The 22577-nt window shown below is 30.6% G+C and overlaps 1 protein-coding gene and 1 long non-coding RNA gene across 4 annotated transcripts in view; both read right to left on the reverse strand.

The window, feature by feature from the left end:
- The window catches only part of LOC127279142 (uncharacterized), a 46231-nt gene extending 24591 nt beyond the window's left edge, over nt 1-21640 (reverse strand). The window contains exon 1 of one of the 2 annotated variants that reach the window (XR_007842597.1): nt 21533-21640. This is a non-coding gene — a long non-coding RNA (uncharacterized LOC127279142). Of the gene's footprint in view, nt 1-21460; nt 21485-21532 lie in introns of those variants that run through there. The other variant, XR_007842596.1, reaches the window with a different exon arrangement.
- LOC127279135 (tether containing UBX domain for GLUT4) overlaps nt 1-21981 on the reverse strand; it is a 119689-nt gene extending 97708 nt beyond the window's left edge. Inside the window, exon 1 of one of the 2 annotated variants that reach the window (XM_051301305.1) lies at nt 21707-21981. Coding sequence is in view for 1 of the 2 variants with exons in the window: in XM_051301303.1 (XP_051157260.1) it covers nt 21707-21793 (87 nt within the window). In the remaining variant the exon portion in view is untranslated. The remainder of the gene's footprint in view (nt 1-21706) is intronic. The other variant, XM_051301303.1, reaches the window with a different exon arrangement.
- Nucleotides 21982-22577: the final 596 nt, after the last annotated feature.

Consider the following 22577-nt stretch of genomic DNA (forward strand, 5'->3'; position numbering starts at 1 on the left):
TTGGTGGTCCGTTACCACTTTAAAGGGCACGCCCTCTAGATAGCATCTCAATTTTTCGACGGCCCAAACTACCGCTAAGCATTCTTTCTCTGTCGTTGTATAATGCAATTCAGCACCTCGTAATGGACGACTAAGTACTTCGATAAGAATTTCCTTTCCCGTTTCCGGATCTTTTTGTACGAGAATCCCACCCAAACCGAAGTCGCTAGCATCTGTATACAGTATAAAAGGTTGAGCTGGTATAGGTACATACAACCGAGGTGCTTCGACCAAAGCCTTTTTGACGTCATCAAAGGACTTTTGCTCGACCTCTGTCCACCTCCACGGAACTTTCACGCTTGTTAATTTATTTAATGGGCCCTGAATGCGTGCTATGTTCTTCAGGTGCCTATGATACCAGTTCACTAATCCATTAAACTGTCTAAGCTGCGTCCTGTCCTTTGGAACAGGAAAATCTATAATCGGTTGGATTTTTTCTGGATTTGGCCTCATACCAAATTCATCGACTATATAACCGAGATACTTTACTTCCCTACACGCGAAGCTACTTTTTTCTCGATTGACGACCAGTTTTGCCTCCCGAAAAACCTCAAATACTAGTGCCAAAATTTGAAGATGTTCTTCAAAATCCTGACTAACGACGATCCAGTCGTCTAAATAAGTGAAAACATTATCACGCCAACGACTCGGCAAGTTTCTTTCCACAATTAGACCTTGTAAACGTCTTTTTAACAAGTCCATCAGACGCTGAAACGTCGACGGTGCACCTGTTAAACCATATGGCATTCTAAGCCATTCAAAAAGTCCTTTGCCCTCAACGGCGAAAGCGGTATATTTTCTGCTTGCTTCATCCATCGGTATTTGATGAAATGCCTCACTCATATCTAATGTCGAAATAATTTTGGCTTGATGTAATTGCGAGAGAATCGAACGCATGTTATGTAACGGATAAGCCAACTTTCGCGTCTTTTTATTCAACGGCTGGTAATTTATACAAAATCTAAGGCCTCCGTTAGCTTTAGGAGCTACTACTGGGGAAAATGACCAGTCGCTATTACTTCTTTGAATATATTTCTTTTCTAACAGTCGTTCGACTTCCTGATCGATAAATTGCCTGACGACCTCACTACGTCTATACGGTTTTTGTCGATGCGGAGTATCGTCATCCAATTCTATAACGTGTTTTAGTAAATCATTTTCGCCTGTCGAATCTCTTTCGATTTTATCGAATTCCTTATCTAAAAATTCTTTCAGTTTTTCCGTTTCGTCGCACGATAACGCTTGTAAAACGCTAAGTCCGGTACGCCGGCGCAATAACGAATAGTTATATTTACTGCCGTCTAATGTCCACGTTTGTGCAAATGGATCGACTTTAACTTTAAAGTTTAGCCAAAAATCCATTCCCAAAATCAAATCGTTGGAAAGTTCAGGAAGAACACTGAACCATTGCGGACCATAAATATCACCTATATCGATCACGAAACCGGTACCTCCTAAGGACCTAACTACCGTTTTATCTCCTAATCGAACGCCCCTTTTAGACGACACATCTTCTTTCAGATTCTCAATCTGTAAATGCTTCACTCTTTCATAGGCTGAGCCACTTAGAAAAGATCTTTCGCTGCCACTATCCAATATTCCCGAAATTCTTTCACCGAAAATAGTTATTTCAACAGGAATTCTAACTGTAACTTTCGGTTCTAGAAGTTTTCCGGTAGACCGGTATATTCTTCGCTGTGAAAGCCGGTGAATATAATGGGGTGGTAAGCGAGTCGGCTTCCAAAACCTATAAGAAACATCAATTTTGTCGTCTATGTTCTCGTTATCAGACGCAACAATTTCGGTAATTAATGACGATAAATTAATCGATGGATTCGCGTCGTATTCCGATTGTTGACGAATTAATTTTTCAGTTTCCTCGTCCTCACTTTCATCTTCTGAGAGCGAGTCGTTTAAAAGCTCTAAACAAATAGCGTTTTCGGTGTCGATTTTCAAAAGCGGTTCTTTTTCTAAATTTTTAATTTTTTCTATATTTATTTCTTCTTTCCATTCCGGTGGAATTGAAATATCGGTGGCCTCAATTCTGCCCACTTGTTCAGTGACCTGAGGAATGATTACTGAGGGCGCTCCCCGTTTCCCTGTCGGCTGTCACAGTCTTTATTATAATGTCCTATTTTCCGGCAAATACAACAAACTATTTGGGATTCATTCTTACAAAATCGCGCTCCATGACCCGTTTGTCCACAATTAAGGAAAATCATATTTTCGCGATTGAAGGGTTGTTTAAATCCTTCCGAGCCTGACGTCTTGCTTTTAAAGTTCTGTGATTTAGTCGATTTTGGGGTTTGGTTTTTATTTGTCCCCGACTCCTCGAAACGCCGTAGATTCTTCTCCAACCTTTCGCGATTCAACGATTGAGTTTTCGATTTTTTACTTAAATCACCGATGGCTTGTAAACTAACTTGCGACTCGTCGTCTTTTTCTTCATCCGGGGAATCATATTGGTCGTCATACTCAGAGTCAGATTGCTCATCATCTAGCATGGTGTTTAACCTAACCTTAAACGATTTTGCCCGAACCGGTTGCGAGTCGCGTGCGCGGTGATACAAATAATTTCTTTCGCTCACATAGTGAAGAAAATCACGATAATTATTTAGAGACAAGTTCAGGATTTCGAAAGTCAACCTAGGGTTGAACTTTGTCAATATCTGTTTAAGTTGTTCTCTAAATTCTGGCGGGTACTGCATGCGCTCGAAAATCAATCGGGCACGACAAGCAAACTCCGACAGAGTCTCATTCTTTTCTAATTCGAGGTCCCGTATTTCAAGGAGCAAATCGGCGTCATCTTTCTTTACCCCCCATTCGTATCGGAAGGCCTGCGAAAATTCGCGCCAAGTTCGCCATAACTCCTTGTTTACGAAAAACCAAGATTTATATGGACCATCGAACAGTTGAGATAAATGAGGTACAAAATAATCCTTTTGAATACCACTAGACGAAAGATGGTCCTCCAATAGCAACAGAAATTGTTCTGGATCTTTTGTCGTTTTAGGAAACGCAATTTTCCATGACGACAAAATTCTTCCTATTTGCATTGCATTAGGGATTCCTTCGTATCTTTCGTTTCTATCCGTATTCGGTATAAAAGATTGTCCCCATTCTCTAGTCGACCCTTGATCGCAATTTCCAAATTCGTTTTCACGCCAAGAAAACAGCGATCCAGTTTGTCGTCTCGGAGGCAACTCATAGTTATTAAAGCTGTGAGAAGCCACCGGTCTACCCTGATTATTATTTCTCAACGAGTTATCTTGACGTCGACCTGTTTCCGAAAAACATGACGTCATCTCGCGATATCGTTCTTCTGTGACGAAAATTTCTTCGTCCACCAATTGTCCGTCCGGTAACGGATTCGATACTAATACGCGAACTAATTTAGGGATTGTTGCATTTACCTTGCGATTTGAATCCCCTTCTATGCCCGTAAAATTCACCTGTCGCTTTTCATTTCCTGTCAACCGTTGTCGAGATCCACTCGCACCCAAGTCTTTCGCCAGTGCCACGCCAGGCCCAGACAAGTCGTGGTGGGGAACTTTTCGACCTGCCCCGGTCCGCCCGAACACCCACGCTGTATTACCTAAGAGCGTTGTGTTCAAACTAGTCGATCTTAAGGGTTCTTCGCTTTTGTTTTTCCCCGCTTCCTGCAAAGGGATTTCGCGAATCTCTCCCCTTTCGTATGACAGATTTTTAGCTTTTAAGTGTTGTATCAGGGCTTCCTGATTTTCCAGGACATCATATATTTGTTCGGTAAAGACGTCAAAATTCCGAATTTTTTCAGTCAACTCATCAATAATATCTACCTTCGCTATCAGATCCTCGACATTACCCAACTTACTAGTTAATGTGTCGACCTGATTAACTTTTTTCGCCATTTTGTTAAAATTTGAATTTAACGCGTCTACTTTCTGTGAGACGTCCGCGTAAGGGCCATAAAGCATTGTAGGGGTAGGGATATCCCGGTTCCTCCCCTCTTTTTCCAAAAATGCATTTAAGTTGTCTAAAGACGACCTATCCCTATCTTGCGAATTACCGTCTAAATCCCCAAGTAAACTATCGGCTTGATTTGTTAAATGGGATTGCTCTTGACCTCCCATGGCTGGTTCGTTTTCTCCCGTAAGGACCATTGTTTGATTCGCGCCCTCGCCTTCCCCGTCAGCAGTCGAAGGATTCTCAACTGTATTCGAGTTAACACCCTGATTTTCCTTCGAGAGTTGCAGACGATTCAAATTTCTCCTTGGGGGCGAAAAAAACATTTCTAATTTCTTTTAAATAAGAGAAAATTATAAAATATTCAAACACCCGAAAAGAAATAAGGGAAAAGAGAAAAAAAAACTCCCTCAGAAAACGTTAATTCCTCGCGATCAAACGTCCTGCTAACGGCAAAATTAGGTAGATTAATATTCAATATAATTCGAAATCTAAGTTTTATTAATATTTAATTAAAACAAAATGCTATAATTCTTAAATTGACCAGCGTCGGCCAGTATTGATAATAATCCCTTCTTATGACGTCAAATTTTCATACGTCAAAAAAAAATTTTTTTTTTTTTTTTTATATTTTATTTTCTACCAGACGACACAGGACAATAGCTTTCTCTTGAGGTTTATTACCCAATCCAGGTTGCAAAAATGTTATTGAATCTCGACTCAACTATTGTTATCCTTAATTGAGATGAAAAAAAACGAAAAAAAATCAATTTATTAATTAATAAAAAAAAATAATATCAAAAAAATATTAATTTAATTAAAATCAGTTAATTAATAACACAAAAAAAAATTTTCATACGTAATAAATAATTAATTAAAATTAAATAAATAAATAAATAAAAAAAAAATAAATAATAAATAAAATAAATAAATAATAATTAGTAAATAATAATAATAAATAATTTAATTAAATAATTGCTTAAATAATATAAAAGAGAAAAGTAAAATTTTAATTTATTTAATTACTCAATTATATTTCTTTAATTCTCTATCATTCAATTCAATAATGAATCACTGAACTAGTCGACAATTCTTAAGCAACCCGAATAACTGCCAAACAATTGACCACTATAGCAAACTGTCTTACCGGATACCAACATGTGTCAACTTCAATGATAAAAATTTTAATCATTAAAATTGTCAGACAAAATTATACGTCAAATTAATTATAGTCAATTTAAATAATAATTTTATAATAATATATCAATAAATAATGTCACAATAATATAATACACATAAAATAACATATAACACAATAATAAATTGGCACAATAATATCAATAACCAGATAATATAAAATTTCAATTATCACTGCAACAATCAATTCAATAAAATATTTTTCCAATAATTATTAATATAAATTACACCGGAAGGCAGATCAAGATCAACACCAACCAGAAAATTATATTTTCAATAAAAGTTTCAATAATTATTTTTCAATAAAACAAAATAAAAATTCGGTTGTTGGAACAAGATCATAACAATCCGAACCTTCAATTCGTAATTTCACTTTAATATTTCTCTATATACTCGACGACTTAGAACAAGATCCGCATCATCGAGTCATTAATTTTCCTTCAATAGGACAATATTTTCATTTGTTTCGTTGTCGGCCGCGATGCGCAACAAGTCGACAATAACTTTACCGGGTGGCCAGAGCAAGATCTGTCAACCGATATTCAATAATAATCAATGAGAACGGATAATAATTTTCCGCCCCATATACACAAAATTTATACAAGTTCGTCAACGGCAAAATTTCACAAAATAATATAATTAAACACACACTTGCAACAAGATACAAGGTTGAATGTTAATTTATTAAACAATAAAAATAAAATTTTTTTCGTCGACAATAAAATGTGTCTCACGTTCCTTAATGCTCTTTTTTTTTTTTTTTTTTTTTTTTTTTTTTACTTTTAATTAAATCAAAACAATAAAAAAAATTTTTTTTAAATCATTTAATTAATTTTTCAATAATAAAATCATTCAATTTAAATCTTTCACACTTTATAATATTTTTATTTCAACACTTTCAAAATAAGTCTGGAAATTTTAACTCTAAATTCTACTTAAGGAATATGTCGTCGCTGGAGGTCACATAACCAAAACAAAACATAAACAAAAATACGACGACAACGTTTCAATAACTTGAAATAAAATTTAGCATTTATTAAAAATTTTAAAATTCCAGAATATTAATATACAAAAAATATAAAAAAAAATTCCCAACGGGCCCCACGTTGGGCGCCAAATGAGACAAACAATTTTCTTGCTAATAAACTTTTACAGGAAAATTGTGTTCACCTGACGCGGTCGGGTTCATGTACCGTCAGGGGTCCAAGTTATCTTATTAAAAACCGCGGGCGCCAGTCGACTGAAGGTCGACAGTAAAATCCCGTTAATTTAATGTAATAATTAATAAAACGAGACTCTATATTTAATAAAAGTTCAGGGGGGGTGATGTTGGACGAACCCAATTAAAATACAATAATATTATATAAATAATTGTGGCGGCTATTTATTGTAATCTACTTACAGATTATCCTCGAGATTAAATTATATTCAGACGCCACACACTCTTCCTGTACAGGTTACGCACAATAATTCAATAATTATTACTTTTATAATAGTCGACATACAACTTTATACATGAGAGCACGGAACGTGATTGACCATGCCGGATTCTATCGGCGTCTCGTGAACATTGTCACGTGACGTCGTACTACGTCATTTCAACCCAGGGCCGTGCACCCAAATCAATTAACCAGAGACGACAAAAATTTAAAATAAGATATGAAAAATACTTCCTGTCACAATATTAAAGTGGTTTCTAATGTATTTTTAGGCGCTGAATACGATCTCGGGTCTTAAAATTGACTGGGATGTCAGAATTAAAAAAAAAAATTTTTAGTAAATTGAGGGTTAAACCCTTAAAAATTTATTTAAAAACTTTTTCAGTGAAATCAGAAGGTAAAAAATTGATTTTTGTAATTACATAAAAACTATTGCATAAGTAATTTAAAACTTGTAATTAATATAATTACTGTTGTGAGGCGTTACTTAAATTATATTATTTAAATCATATTATTTATATTATCATGTAAGCGATATTTAAGAAATATCAAAAAGTTTTAATACTGTTATGCTGTATTATAAAAATAATTGCGCCCAATAAAAATTATTGTCGAAAAATGTATAGGTATGATGAAATTTATATTTAATTGCGCCTCATAATTGAAAAAGTAACAAAATAATACTTGAAAACCTCCGAGCAATAAGTTTCAAGCCAATCGAAGCACTTTTGAAAAAATTCGACTGCCATATTGAATCTGTCATTTTGAATTTTTGAAATCTGACTTCAGATTCGTGATCAGCGACTCCAATAACCCACGTGTAACGAATTTCAAACAAATCCATCCGCTGGGTTTATCAGAGGCACGAAAGGGTTAAGATTTGACGATTTCTGCCAAAAAACCGTCTGCCATAAAAAATATATGACTCTAATTTTGTAACCACTATTTATTTTGTTAATTTAACATGTTAAACTGTATAAAAAAATAGTTTCAACCTCAGAATCATAATTTGCCAACTCAGCTTTTCTGGAAGCTGAATATACAATTTAAATGAAATGAGCCATATATATATATATATATATATATATATATATATATATTGACAGGCGAAATATGTTATTTAGTTTTCTTAATTCTCTCGTTTCATTCTAACAGTGCAATATTTCTCTCGCGGACGAAACAATTTAGTTTTTTTTTATTTCAACAATCTTTTTTGACAATATTCTTTCCTCACGGGTGAAATAAACTATTCTTCTTATTTCGCCGGTTCCCTGTTGAAAATTCCGACCTCGTTTACGACGTCGTATTCTAAGTAGTTTGCGACGTAGGAAACGTCATAGTAAAAGACATAGTAAACGACGTCGTAAATGAAAGCGGAATTTGGGATAGCAAATGACTTCGTTTACTACGTCGTTTACTACGTCGTATACGATGTTGCAATAATTATTTTAATATTATTTATTTAGTAATTTAGTAAGTACCCAATGGGAAAAATACCATAGGCGTATTAATGGCAACCATCATTTTATTATTTTTTAATAGTTATTATTATTATTTTATTTTTAATAATTACATTAAGCGGTGTACAATTTAACTGTGTGGAATTTAACGAATTAATTTTTATTTTTAAATATGAATGTGTGTAGAGTTTGTCGGTGTGCAATTTAACTGAGTAGAATTTAACAAATAATTGTAATTTTTTGCTTAAAAATTAATTTATATTTTTTATTACATCCCGTGTGGAAAAAGCCACGATCTTGCCCTCAAGAGTTCGGGGCCCCCGGCGGGGGCCCATGAGGGCTGATCCATATGGCGAATCCATGAGGGGCCCCGCATGGATCGCCCTCATGATCGATTAGCAAAATTTTCTAAGTCCAAAAATCAAATATTTTTTTATCACCAAAAAATTAATGTTTATAATGATTCAGAACAACGAAAAACGCGTTTTTAATAAAAATATATTTACACTTTTTTTGAAAATAACACTCACACTTATGGCAAAATAGATGAGGGCCACCGTAGGGGCCCGCATGGATCGCCCTCATGATCGATTAGCAAAATTTTCTAAGTCCAAAAATCAAATATTTTTTTATCAACAAAAAATGAATGTTTCCAATGATTCAAAACAACGAAAAACGCGTTTTTAATCAAAATATATTTACACTTTTTTTGAAAATTCACCTGAGATGATTCATGATAATAATCATAAAGCATATAATTAATTATATTTTATAAATTGCATTTGATTGGAAAATATAATTTAATATCTTAACTTTAACTAAATGATGTTAAGCACTTTTCTTTGTTAGGTATTTTTGAAGTTTAAATAGCATCAAGAAGTTAGCATTCGTTTTGAAGTAGCGTGCGTAGCGTAGTTGGTAAAGCGTTAGACTCATAGTCCGTAGGTCGTAGGTTCGATTCCCCCCATGCGTTAGATTTATTTATTTCTCAGGTTTGCGTTTAATCATTAATTCTATGCATGAATTAATTGAAAAATGAAAATATCAGTTAATAGTATGCATAAATTACATATTTTTTAATTTTTTAATTAATTTATTTATTATTACTTTTAATTATATCCGACAGTTAATTAATTAGAACGTTAATAAATAAATTCAATTTGAGTAAGAATTTAATTTAAAATTGAATAATTATTAAATAAATATGTTATTTATTCATAACTTAAGCTTATTTATTATTAATTAACTTTTATTATTAATATTATTGATTAAAAAACATTATGGCAAACTTGAGGGCAAGATGAGGGCAAACGTGAGGGCCCATAAGGGCACCCGTAGGGGCGCCCTCATGGATCGCCCATGCGGGCGCCCTCATCGATGAGCATGTCGTTTCCATGAGGGGCCCCTATGGATCATCCATATACGGCCCTCATGGCATGAGGGCGATCCATAAGGGCCCCCGCTGGGGGCCCACATCACTTTTCCACACGGGATAATATATTTTAAACTTTTTAAAAATAATTTTAATCTTTTGATCAATGTTGACTGTTATTAATGATTAAATTTTATTTTATACTTTTATTTAAAAGTAATATTATTATAAATATAAAAGAAGTATTGCTTTAAATTCGTTTACAATAATTGAATATTTTATTTGTTTTTAAAGACATTATTTTTATAAAAGAAAGCTGTACATAGTAATTCGCGAGTATATACCCCCTTGGTTTGTATAATATTTCATTTTTAAAACAAGTAATTGCCATTTGAGAAACTGAATAAATTCAATTATGTTATAACATTTAAAACTAAAATAGTTTTTTTTTAATTTTATAATTTATGAAATTTCAAAATCATTTTACCAATTACAATTAATTTTTTTTCGTTAAAATAAAATCTGAAAATTGAGTATTGGTGATTTTTATCAAGAAAATTAGTTTTTTCAAAGTTTCGTAATTCATAATATTTAAAAAATTACACGGAGAAAAAAGATATTGTTGCGATAACAATTTTTGGATTGTTGTTGACAGATTTGTTGTTGCTACAATTCGGAATGTTGAAATGACAATTCGGATTGTTGTCACTACAAATGTGTCTTGTTTTAACGATTATACGAATTTGCTACGTTTAACTTGTTCAGTCTGCAAATCCGTACTGTTATAGTAACAAACTTCTGGTAGCGCATCATGCAATTGCTGATGGAACAATTCGGATTTGTTGAGCTGACAGGTTTACTGCTCAATGTCACGTGTTCATCTTTACTTGCGCGTCGGTCTCGCGATTGGGGCACTTGTGCCTCTCTATTTATTTATTTATTTTAACTTAAGTTTTTATTATATAGTGAAGTGAAAATGCTCCCAGGAGAGGAGGCAAAAGTGCGGGAATTGTTGTTAAAATGGGGACTTGATGAGAAGACTGTGTCTGATTTTATTGGTACGTGTTTAAATAGTGTTAAACATAACCAAGTATAGACTTCATTGTGATACTCGGCTGTAATTCTTAATTTTTAATATTTAATGTACTAAAATAATGTTTTATAATTGTAAAGAAAAAAGTTTTAATAAATTTTGTACTTAATTATCAATTAATTTTATTATTTCTAAAAAAATATTAATTAAGGTGAGAAAAATTTATTTGATCAATGCTTTGTTAGTACAACAAATTATTTTGTCAAACTAACAATCCAGGTATATTGCTGAAAACAATTCTGCTTGTTCACCGAACAAATCGGAATAGTTTTTATAACAATCTTGCTTTAACAAATTTTTTTTGTCTCCACAACAAATAGATTTGCTAGTTCTATATTAGCAAACTGGAATTGTTGTGCGGACTTAATTTTTAGTTGTCACAACAATCCTTTTTTCTCCGTGTATGAGATTCAAGCATTCACACCTTTCGAGATTGAAAGTATGTTATTTTAATCTTTCTGGTGTAAAGTTGGAAAGTTAGTCGATTTTCAACAGTGTATAACAAATTCATTCGCACTTTTAACTATAAAAAAATCGATTTTAAATTGCTAGTTTATTGGAGTAATTCTTTGGTAGAGTTTAGGGTTACGTCAACAATAGAAAAAATAGCACTTCTTTTTTCTATTGTAGACATGGCCTAGAATATCTTAATACTATGCCATACTCATAGTACTATATGATACAATTTTGGAAAATGAAAAGTAGAATTTTGATAAGCCATAAGAAATTTTCCAAATTGTGCAAAACAACAATATTTATATTTTTTGACTATTTAAAATACTCCGAGATTATATGACGTGATAAATCATTTTGGAGGTCAGATTTGAATTTTGCGTTATAAAATCTGCAAGATTGAACTTCCATTTTTTATAATATATGTAAATAAAATTTTGCTGGCCTATCTTACTAAAGCGAAAGTCACATAATTCCAAACTTTATTTTATCAACGTTACCTATAAAGACTTTCATTTTCAACGTTACGTAGATTAAATTTTCGATAAAAAAAAAATGTAATTTAAATTTTTAGGAAATTTTGTGTGCTGTGAGAGAAAGTATTTATCTTAAAAAAAAAAATTTTTTTATACCCGTTTATTTATAATTAAATAATACGTAAATATTGATATGGATCTCATATATACCCAACCAAAAATTTCAGTATTATACCAGAGACCTTTGACAGCTCTGTGAAGCTGGCAGAACCACTTTCATAAAAATGAATTTTTAATATGCCATTAATTAGTGCTCATTTAGTGCTAATTTTGTACCATATTGCCGAATTTTGTGCTCAAGGTTTTTTTAAAAAAAACACTGGTTCGGCTGAGTGAACGTTCCGCTGGCCGGACCACATCAGAAAAACATGTTAAAATCATCAAAATCATGATTATTACTAGCCTATAATTTAGTGCTCAAATAGTGCTCAAAGATTAACATATAAAAAAATTTATTTATTAATTATTTATTTAAAAAAAGACACTAGTTCGGCTGAGTGAACGTTCCGCTGGCCGGACTACATCAGAAAAACATGTTAAAATCATCAAAATCATAATTATTACTAGCCTATAATTTAGTGCTCAATTAGTGCTCAAAGATTAACAAACGAGAAATAGGATATTGTGCATGTAGGGCTATATTGCGTTATTGCAATATGGCTATATTGCTATACTGCGATATCGTTCAACTCAAAATGATACGACAGCGGATTCTTTTGAGTACACAAAATTAGCATTTCAAGTCCGATAGAAAACTTAAATCGATTTTGGATACTGAAGGGGTGGTTTTTAGGGGAGGGTCTGTGAATTCGTATGAGGTTCTTTTTCAAAGCTTATGTGAGTAGAAAATTTTAAGCACAATTTTGTTTGTAAAACAATAGCTTTCCAGCTTCAATATAAAGCTGTATTCGATTTCAATTACTGAAGGGGTGGTTTTTAGGGGAGGGTCTAAGAGTTCATATGCAGTCGTTTTCAAAGCTTATGTGAGTAGAATTTTTTGTACAACTTTTTGGCAGATAATTAGCATTCCAGGTCTAATATAAAGCTTGATTCAATAACAGTTACTAAGGGGGTGGTTTTTAGGGGAGGGTCTGGAGGTTCGCATATAGTATATATTTAGTTCCAAAAAAATTGAAGACATTTTGCGTTTTTTTTAATATTAACATTTTAGTTGTGATTTATAGGACAATATAATTAAGGGTTGTTTTTACCCCTAATTATTATTTTTAGTTTAATTATTGATTGTATTTTATCTAACACTTGTATAGTGTCTGACCAAATTTTATTTGATTCACTATTTGCTCTTCCGGAATAAAAATAGTGAAAGAATAAATCGATAATTTCTTAGAATTTTCCGTACACAAAGTTTTCTTGGAATATTGTCTAGGCGAAATTCCATAGAAAAAAAATTATATTAAAAATCCAAATATCTTCAGTCTTCAAGCATAGCTTGATGAATGAACATGGCTGCGAAAAAGAGCTTTCCAAAACCCGGGAGGAAACCAAGTATTACGAAATAAGTTTAACTCAAAAATAAATTTTCAAAAATTATTTAAAACTATTGTTTGTTTAAAATTTGAAATTGAATTTTTGATTAAAATTTAAAATAATTAAAATTTTAATTGATATTTGCCTAAAGTTTGGAATAATTTAATTTTGAATTAATTAAAATGTGGAATAATTAAGTTTTTAATTGATTAAAACTTGGAACAATTGCAGTTTTAATTAATTAAAATGTGAAATAATTGAATTTGAATAATTGAATTTTTAATTGATTGGTATTTGGAATAACTAAATTTTTAATTGATTAGAATTTGGAATAATTGAAGTTTTAATTGATCGGAATGAGGATTAATTGACTTTTTAATTGATTAACATTCGGAATAACTTAAATTTAAATTGATTAAAATTTAAAATAAATGAATTTTAATTTATTACAACTTGGAATAATTGAATTTTTAATTGAATTCCCTGATTTTCCCTGACTTCCATGACCGCTTAAAAATTTCCATTATCTAATCAGAAATTCCATGAGATTTCCATGATTCCATGAACCAAAATGAAATTCCATGACCGAGGGGGAATTTACTAGTTAAAAACGTGTACACTTGACTACTGGTATTACACCTCATATTACCCGTATTACTAAGTATTACACGTTATTACAGAGTATTACACGGTATTACAGAGATTTTTGCGTTATTACAGCACCGTAATACGGCATTATTACAAGGTATTATACGGTATTACCAGGTATTACACGAGTATTACAGGATGAGTGTACACTTGACTACCTGAGTAAATTCCCCCGCGTCCATGACATTTCCATGATTTCCAGGTTTTCCATGATTTGTAGAAACCCTGCATTTGGAATTTTGAAAAACAGACATTGTATTTGTAATCAGCGGTCTTGAAAATCCCCGAGTAACACACAAAAAAATGTTGATCTGGAACAGCGATATATTTTACTAAAACAGTAAAATTTTTTGATACTCTAAAGAAACATATGGCTGTTCCAGGTGAAGATCTTTTTCAGTGAACAAGTTTAAAACGGATTTGATCAATTTTTAAAAATTTGTGCGATATATTGTATCCACCATTTGAAATTTTGAAAATAGAAAAATCTGACTTCAGATTCGTAATCAGCGATCACAAAAAACCCTCCATAGTGCAATCTGATCGTTCATTTCAGTATTTTATTAATTTTTTAAATAAACAATTGATAAATTAAGTTTTCAATTAATTATACTGTGATTATTAAATGAACTCTAAATTATAAATTGTTATTGTGATTTAAACGTTTATTCTAGAAGTGCTCGGTCAAAGGAACGTTCACTCATCCAAGCAAGTATATTTTTTAAATAAATAAGTAATAAATAAATTTTTTATGTGTTAATCTTTGAGCACTATTTGAGCACTAAATTATAGGCTAGTAATAATCATGATTTTGATGATTTTAACATGTTTTTCTGATGCGGTCCGGCCAGCGGAACGTTCACTCAGCCGAACCAGTGTTTTTTTTTTAAAAAACCTTGAGCACAAAATTCGGCAATATGGTACAAAATTAGCACTGATTGAGCACTAATTAATGGCATATTAAAAATTCATTTTTATGAAAGTGATTCTGCCAGCTTCACAGACCTAAACATTTAGTAAAGAATTGACATTAAATGAAGGGTAGAATGACAAAAGGGGTCAAGCGCCAATAATAAAAAATAAATAAAATAAAAAAATCAAGAAAATTCATTTACACATTTCTGTAGAAGGATTTCCTTTTTTATTACGTACTTAAATCAGTTTTTAATAAAAATTAAATTAATAAAATAGCCTCAAATTTACTTTATTGAAACCTGATTGAAAAAGAAAAGAAAGTGGTGAGTCAATAATATTATGCATAACTTAACAAATTTAAAAACATTGCTTTTTACAAATCGAAAATGCCTCGCAGATTCGAAAAAAATCTATTAATAAAAAAGATATTGTTAAAAAGAAACGATATGAAGGTGAAATGTTTTTATGAATTTCAATCTTCACATTTTTATCCATCTGTTCAATTTTGATCAAAAATATTATTTTTTTAAGTTTTATTTTAATATTTTATTTTAATTTTATTTTAATAATATTTTAATTAATAAAATTAATAATAATAATAATATATTTTCAATTTTAAACAATTTTAAAATCATTTTGTTATTAATTTTTAAATATTTTTATGATTATACTAAGTGAACAATTGAATTTAAAGATGAAAGTATTGCTCAATTCCAAAGCAAGCAATTAATTCGTAATTTTCTTGAAAACAAACAATTTTTTAAAGGAATTTTTTTTTCTATTCATTTCGTCGATTCCATAGAAAGAAACTAATTTTCCAGTTTTTCTTTAAACTGTATATTTTTTTTATAATTAATGCTTAAAGAAAATGTGCGCAGTTGATATAACCTCAAGGCACCACAGTTTTTTTTTAATTTTATCGTTAATATGAAGGTTTATTTCAACAAATTGTTGTTTATTTATTAAAACATACTAATATATCGAAACGGTTTTCTCAGTTTTTTTTAAATGACCTGCAAAATTTTTAAAAATGTTTTTTTTACTTCCTGTAAAAACAGTGAATTGGCGCTTGACCCCTTTTGTCATTCTACCCTTCAAATATTTTTAAAACTTAATTTTTAAAGTTTTAGACAAATTCACATATATTGAGAACAGGTTATAATGCTAGTGTATTCTGTCACAAGATTAAATGGTTAACCTTTACTATATTATTGTAGGACTTTCCAGTTGGGATGTGCAGCCAATATTGTAATTGTTGCAAATCTAGAGGGTGATGCTTTAGTTGTAAAAAGCATGGATTTAAACCACAATCATCAAGTGTCAAAGGTATAATTTTTTGAATATATAAATAAAAAAGGAACATTTAAATTCTTAATGAAAAAATGTTAAGTTAAAATTAAAATGTACTGTTATTTTAGGCTGTTGAGGATATGGAATAAATTCAAGGAAAATAGTTTTAACAAATGTTTAATGAAAAATTCAAATCAGTTATAAGTACAGATGCGCTCGGTTCGAACAACTTATTCCTTGAGAATACAGTGCAAAACTGAAAAGCAAGCGTCGGTTTCGAAGTACCTGATGTACCGCAATAAAATTAGGCCCTACAGTTTGTCGACGTCACTCGCAATGACTCACCCTTGCATTCTTGACCAAAATTAGAAAGTTTTATAGACGACAAATATTCGTTGCTAAGATGCTAAGTTTTCAAGTTATATTCTTACAAATACAAATTTACTTCAACATAGGCTTTATATGATTGCTTACCGGAGAGTAGACGCTTAAATGAGGAAGAAAAAGAAATCGTTAGACAGGAGATGGGTCTCGGAGCTAATAAAAAAAAAGTAAAAAATCAGATGCAACTTTTGACAGGAAAAAAAGTCATCTCAAAAGACTTATCAAACATTATTGCAAGAAAAGATACTGGAAACGATTTAAGTGCAACGGTTGAGATGCTGCATTCTCATGCACGAAAATCATGAAAATATTCAATGGTTCATCGATGGCTTTAAGAAAAATCATCCATCATGGGAAAAGATTGTGACTGTCATGGCTGACAAAGATTTTACCGAACGTGAAGTTTTAAAAAGAAGCTTGCCCAACGCTAAAGTTTTGATTTGCGTGTTTCACACAGAGCGAACTTTTAACCGTGAAATCACAACCGAAAATTAACAAAATTAACAACAACGCCAATAGGTCTTCCAAGGAGGAATAAATATAATCAAAAGGAAAAATGTGATACTATTGCTTTTCGGAAACAAAAAGAAGGCAAAATAAAAATAATGTTAAAATGGTTCGTACCGGAAACAGTTGCTGAAAAAGCACTTCTGGGAAATAAAATTGAAGAAGAGCAAGTAGAAATAATGCCGGAAAAAGTAAGTTCTGCGATTATTGATGAAGAAGTAAATATAAATTTGATAGAAAAATACTTCTCGGAGGATGCGTGGTTGACAGTCCAAAATATATACCCTACTGAAAATCCCTGTACAAGATCTTGTACAATTTCCTGTACAGGATCAGCAACTGAACTTGTACAAGTTCTGGCCAGTTCCTGTACAGGAAAATGCATACGAATTTGGAACAAGTTCATGTGTGAGATCTTGTACAAGATCTGGTGCAACATCTTGTACAAGAAAGATACTTGTACAAGAAAATGTACATGATCTTGTACAATTTCATGTATAAGTACTTGTACATGAACACGTCCATGTTCTTGCACATGTTAATTCATGTTTTTCTTTACTAAAAATTAAAAACTTCAAAGGCTGCGCAATAGTTTACTTTAACCTTTACAGCTGCGCAATAGTTTACTTTAACCTTTACAGCTGCGCAATAGTTTTTAGCATGTATGAGTTACGAATCTTAGTGGTTAAAAATTATCAAAATCTCAAATTTTATTAAAAAAAAAAATTTTACAACTATACATGTGCAAGAACATGAACGTGTTCATGTACAAGTACTTATACATGAAATTGTACAAGATCATGTATATTTTCTAGTACAAGTATCTTTCTTGTACAAGATCTTGCACCACATCTTGTACAAGATCTCACACATAAACTTGTTCCAAATTCGTATGCATTTTCCTGTACAGGAACTGGCCAGAACTTGTACAAGTTTAGTTGCTGATCCTGTACAGGAAATTGTACAAGATCTTATATAGGGATTTTCAGTAGGGAACAAGGTGAAAAAAGAAGAAAATGTATGGATTTGCCAACAATGTGGTATTGATATCATGAAGCCATCAATAAGTAGCATAAAAAAGGAAAACTAAAAATAGAAGTATCTGATGCAAGAAGACTAGAACCAGGAGGGGAAACTCCGTTGTAAAGATGCGGCGTGACAAACAAGCCACTAGAAGGCGTGGCTTATCGTTCGTGCTTTGCTATTCAGACGAATTTCAGTGTTCTTCGCATACTTTCTTGACACTGATATTTGAAATGTAGCAGACGCTGTTTTTAAGTTTCTGTTTATGCGGTTATGGCAAATGGTTTACCCATAAATTTTTTGATGCGATTATATTTAATTAATTATATGTAACTAGCAAAATTAAACGCGCGCAAGCGCGCCAAATTGAGTGTTTAATTGTTTGTTATAAAGAAATTAAAGATTAATATTATCAATAATAATTTAATTTATTAGAATATTATTACATATTAAATGATAATAATGAAAATTATATGTTTACAAGCCTCGGATTATACGACTTTTTCTGACTTTTTTCAAAAATAAGACTTTTATCGACTTCTTTTAATAAAATGCGACATTTTTTTTAACATTTGAAAAAAATGTAAATAAAATACATTTTTCTAGTATAAAATGTAGATCTTCATCATATCTTCTTCAATTAAATTATTTAACAAATTTTAAACTAAAATGATTCTTCACTACATTAATTATTTTTAATAATTTTAATGAAATACATCACAAATTCAATTATATCAAAATTATTTTTCAATTAAAATTTTTATGAAATTTAACAATTGTTTATAATTTTTTAAAAAAAATATCACAATAAAATTTAATTATTTTTTAAAAATTTCAATTCAAAATAAACTAAAATTCAATTATTACCCAAAATTTTAATTCAAAATCAATTAAAAATCCAATAATTATCCAAAATTTTCAATTTAAAATTGAATTATTTACCAAGTTTTCAATTTAAAATGAAATAAAATTCAATTATTTTCTAAAATTTCTATTCAAAATTAATTAACCAAATTTTCAATCAAAAATGAACTTAAATTAAATTATTATCCAAAATTTCAATTAAAATTTAATTATTTACCAAGTTTTAAATTTAAAATGAAATAAAGTTCAATTATTTTCTAAAATTTCTATTCAAAATTAATTATCCAAATTTTCAATCAAAAATGAACTTCAATTAAATTATTATCCAAAATTTCAATTAAAATTCAATTATTTCCCAAAAATTTTCAATTTAAAATCAAATATAATTTCATTATTCTCAAAAATTGGAATTCAAAATTAATTGAATTTTCAATAATTTGAATTTAAAAGCATCTAAAATTTAATTATTTCTAAAATTTTACATCGAAATTTTTTTTTTTTGAAATTTAATAATTTCAATTATAACTCTAAGGAAATTCAATTATTTTTAACTATTTTAATAATATTCTTTGAAAATTCAACTATCTGAAACCATTTTTCAAATTATTGTATTTTGTCCGCATTTTCTAATAAATTTTTAGTGAAATCATCTAAAATTTTAATTACAAAACACTTAAAGTTTCAATTAATTTCAAAAATCTCAATTTTAAATCTTTGAAAATTCAATTAAATTTAAAAAATGTTTTCCAAAAATTGTTTGATAAATTATTTTCAGTTCTGGAAAATTTAATAATTGTTTGAAAATTAACAATATCTTTGAAATTTAATTATTTCTAAAAATTTCAATTTTAACCCTTCGAAAAGGATTATTATTAAAAAAAAAAAAAATTTTATTTAAAAATCTGTAAAATATTTTTGTTAAAATAAAAAACAAATCCACTTTTTTTTGGAATATAAATCGACTAAAACGACTTTTTTGTGTCTTTAAGTTGATTCGAGGCCTGTGTTTTTATAATTAATATTTAATAGGTATTCGTTGGCACCTGGTACCTTAAAAATTAATTTTTAAAAATAAATGTTTTTCAAATTACTATCTTATACGAAATTTCCTGGCGCATCTTTTTTCTCATCATACATTTTTTGTACAATTTTTGAATCAATATACAACTTTAAAAAGAATTTCGTTGGTAAACGTTGTGTACTTCAGCTTCGTGAATTGAATTTTCGAATTTGGAATTTTAAAGAAACTTATTCCGAAATTTGGAAACACAATTATACAACTTTGGCAAAAATAAGAAAAAGAATTGTCAAAATTTGACACGTCATAAGATTACTATTCAAAAAAACACGTGAAATCAGAAAAGGCCAACTTCAAGTTGGGACAGAAGGACAGACCAAGCATTTTATTATTATATAATTTACCTAACCAAGCAGACGCAAACATTTGCAGCTGCTTGCTACGAAATTTCCCCTTCAAAACCTACATGGATAGTATGCGCAGAATTCGTAAATTCGTTCTATTAGCAGTGCACGAACTTAAACGACACGCCCACCGTGTGCACGCTTACCATGCCACTACTCACTGCGGTAAAGCGTGGAAGTTTCACCTCCTGGTTCTAGTCTTCTTGATCTGATGTGATTTCTTCTTAGAGTGGTTTCACCAAGAGTGTGCAAATTTAAAGAAATCGCCAAAGACTGCAAACTGGTTTTGCTTAGAATGTAAAAATATAAATAAAGAAAAATAAATAAACTTTGCATTTTTATTCATATTCTATAATTTTGCAAAAACAAAATTAAAAAAATATTTCATTGATAAGTACCACTTTTCAGTTATTTCAAATATTGTAATCAATAGTAATTAAACTTTTTTAAAGGAAAATATTAAAAAGGTTAAATGTCCCATTTTTTTTTAATTTTATAGCATAATTTTAAAAAATATAAAATCAATATTGATTGTGGCACTCAGATAAGCCTCCACTTAGAGAAAATCAGTAAACCAGTAAACCCTTCATCAGTAAAATTTTTCAAAAAACTTCATGTGAAGATTATAAATAATGAATGTAAAATTTAAATAGGATTCTCCTTCATTTAAAACAATAGAAATATTCCAAACTGTACACAAAATCATTATTTATAGTTCAATTTGAAAAAATTTAATTATGAAATTATTAATTGATTTTAAATTTCCCTCTTATACGTCTAGACTGTGATGTTAGCAGACGACGTATGTATATACATTTTTGGAAAATTGTTATACATTTGAGGTTATATGAATCCTCGCTTTTACTAAAAAAATCCCAAGAATAAATAAGGATATAATTTATATTAGAACAAAAAATACTTGCCAATATTTATCTCACTTGATTTGTCTTAAATGGCGCATTTTTAATTCGACGGGCGAAATAATAAAGTTCCGTTAATTCGCCCGCTTTATTCATATTGTGTATTATTTTTATGACGGGCGAAATAATTTAGTTTTCTTTATTTCGCCAGTCTTTATCAATCATATTTTTTCTCTGACGGGCGAACTAAACTATTCTTCTTATTTCACCAGTTGACGGGCGAAATAGACAGTTCGTTTTTTAAATTTTAAGCAATTATTGAAATTCATACAATTTTTAATTGAAAAATAGTTTAAGATAATTGAAGTGAAGTATTTCATTAAAATTATTGAAAATATAATAATTTAGTGAAGAATTCTAGTTAAAAATTTATTAAATAATGGAAATAAAGATCTGAAGCATTACATACTAAAAAAAGACGCATTTTGGTTCAAAATTTTGTAAAAAAAAAAGAAAGAAAATTACCGTACATAATAGGGAATAAAATTATCATTTTATGATTAAAGTACTTTGTAGTTGTATATAAGTATGTAAAACCTTTTATGTTTATCAATTAGGCACTAGCCAAAATAAATCAACCAAATATATATACAAAACATTTACTACGCTGAAATGTTTTTAATGTACTCGAGGCAATAAACAAATGAGTAGACACTTTTATAAGCAAATTAGTGTGAACCATATGATTAAAAATTTTAATAATAATTTTACCTGCAAAATTGTAGTATTTGGTGAAACCTTTATGGTTTGTCGATGTCCGTTTGGTAAAAGGACATTGACATTACTTTTATTAGCCATCACAAAAACTTTAAATAAATATTAACATTCATATAAACAGATCTACAATCTATATAGCAGTGGGAGCAGTTTTTTTGTCTATGCGCGATTATACATTAGGTGTTTTCGGGAGTTGCTGTGAGTATACTGTTAATATGTTGTGATTAGCTGATCCATCAGCATGTTTATTCTGATTGGGTAATTTTTTATTGTCAGTATACTGTCAGCACTCAACTATATATTGGAATGCTGTCTGCCATTGAAAGTCGCGAACCGAGAGAGAGGTCTGATTTTTGTATCCCCCTCTTTGTCGGTATAGGTCCGTTAGAAAATATTTAACCGTATACGTGAACATGACATAACACAGTTAACAGTAAACTTTTGGAATGTATTGTAGTAAAGGCGCTTGTATACCTCACCGATCCCGAGTATACTTCTGTCGTGTACCATTGGAGTAAAAGAGACAAAAAGATATTTCCGTCTCTTTTACTCCAATGATACACGACGCAAGTATACTCGGGATGGGTGAGGTATACAAGCGCCTTAAGGCCTGAGCAGAATAGAAACGTAACCGGAATCGTAATCGCAAACGCAACCGGAACAATGAGTTAGAGAAGGATAGATAGATTGTTTGTCCTTCTCTAACTTATGGTTGGTTCCACAATGGGCTCGACGCAAGGTAAACGCAGCGTTAACGCGACGCATCCCAATGCTAAAGGCGCTTGTACACCTCACAAATTCTAAGTATACTCGGAATTTGTCAACAGTTATACTAATTTTGATTGGCCTTGCTTATGGAGAATTT

Source organism: Leptopilina boulardi, unplaced genomic scaffold (assembly GCF_019393585.1).
Source record: "Leptopilina boulardi isolate dan_hultmark-lab unplaced genomic scaffold, ZJU_Lbou_2.1 LbouV2_214, whole genome shotgun sequence".
NCBI lineage: Eukaryota > Metazoa > Arthropoda > Insecta > Hymenoptera > Figitidae > Leptopilina > Leptopilina boulardi.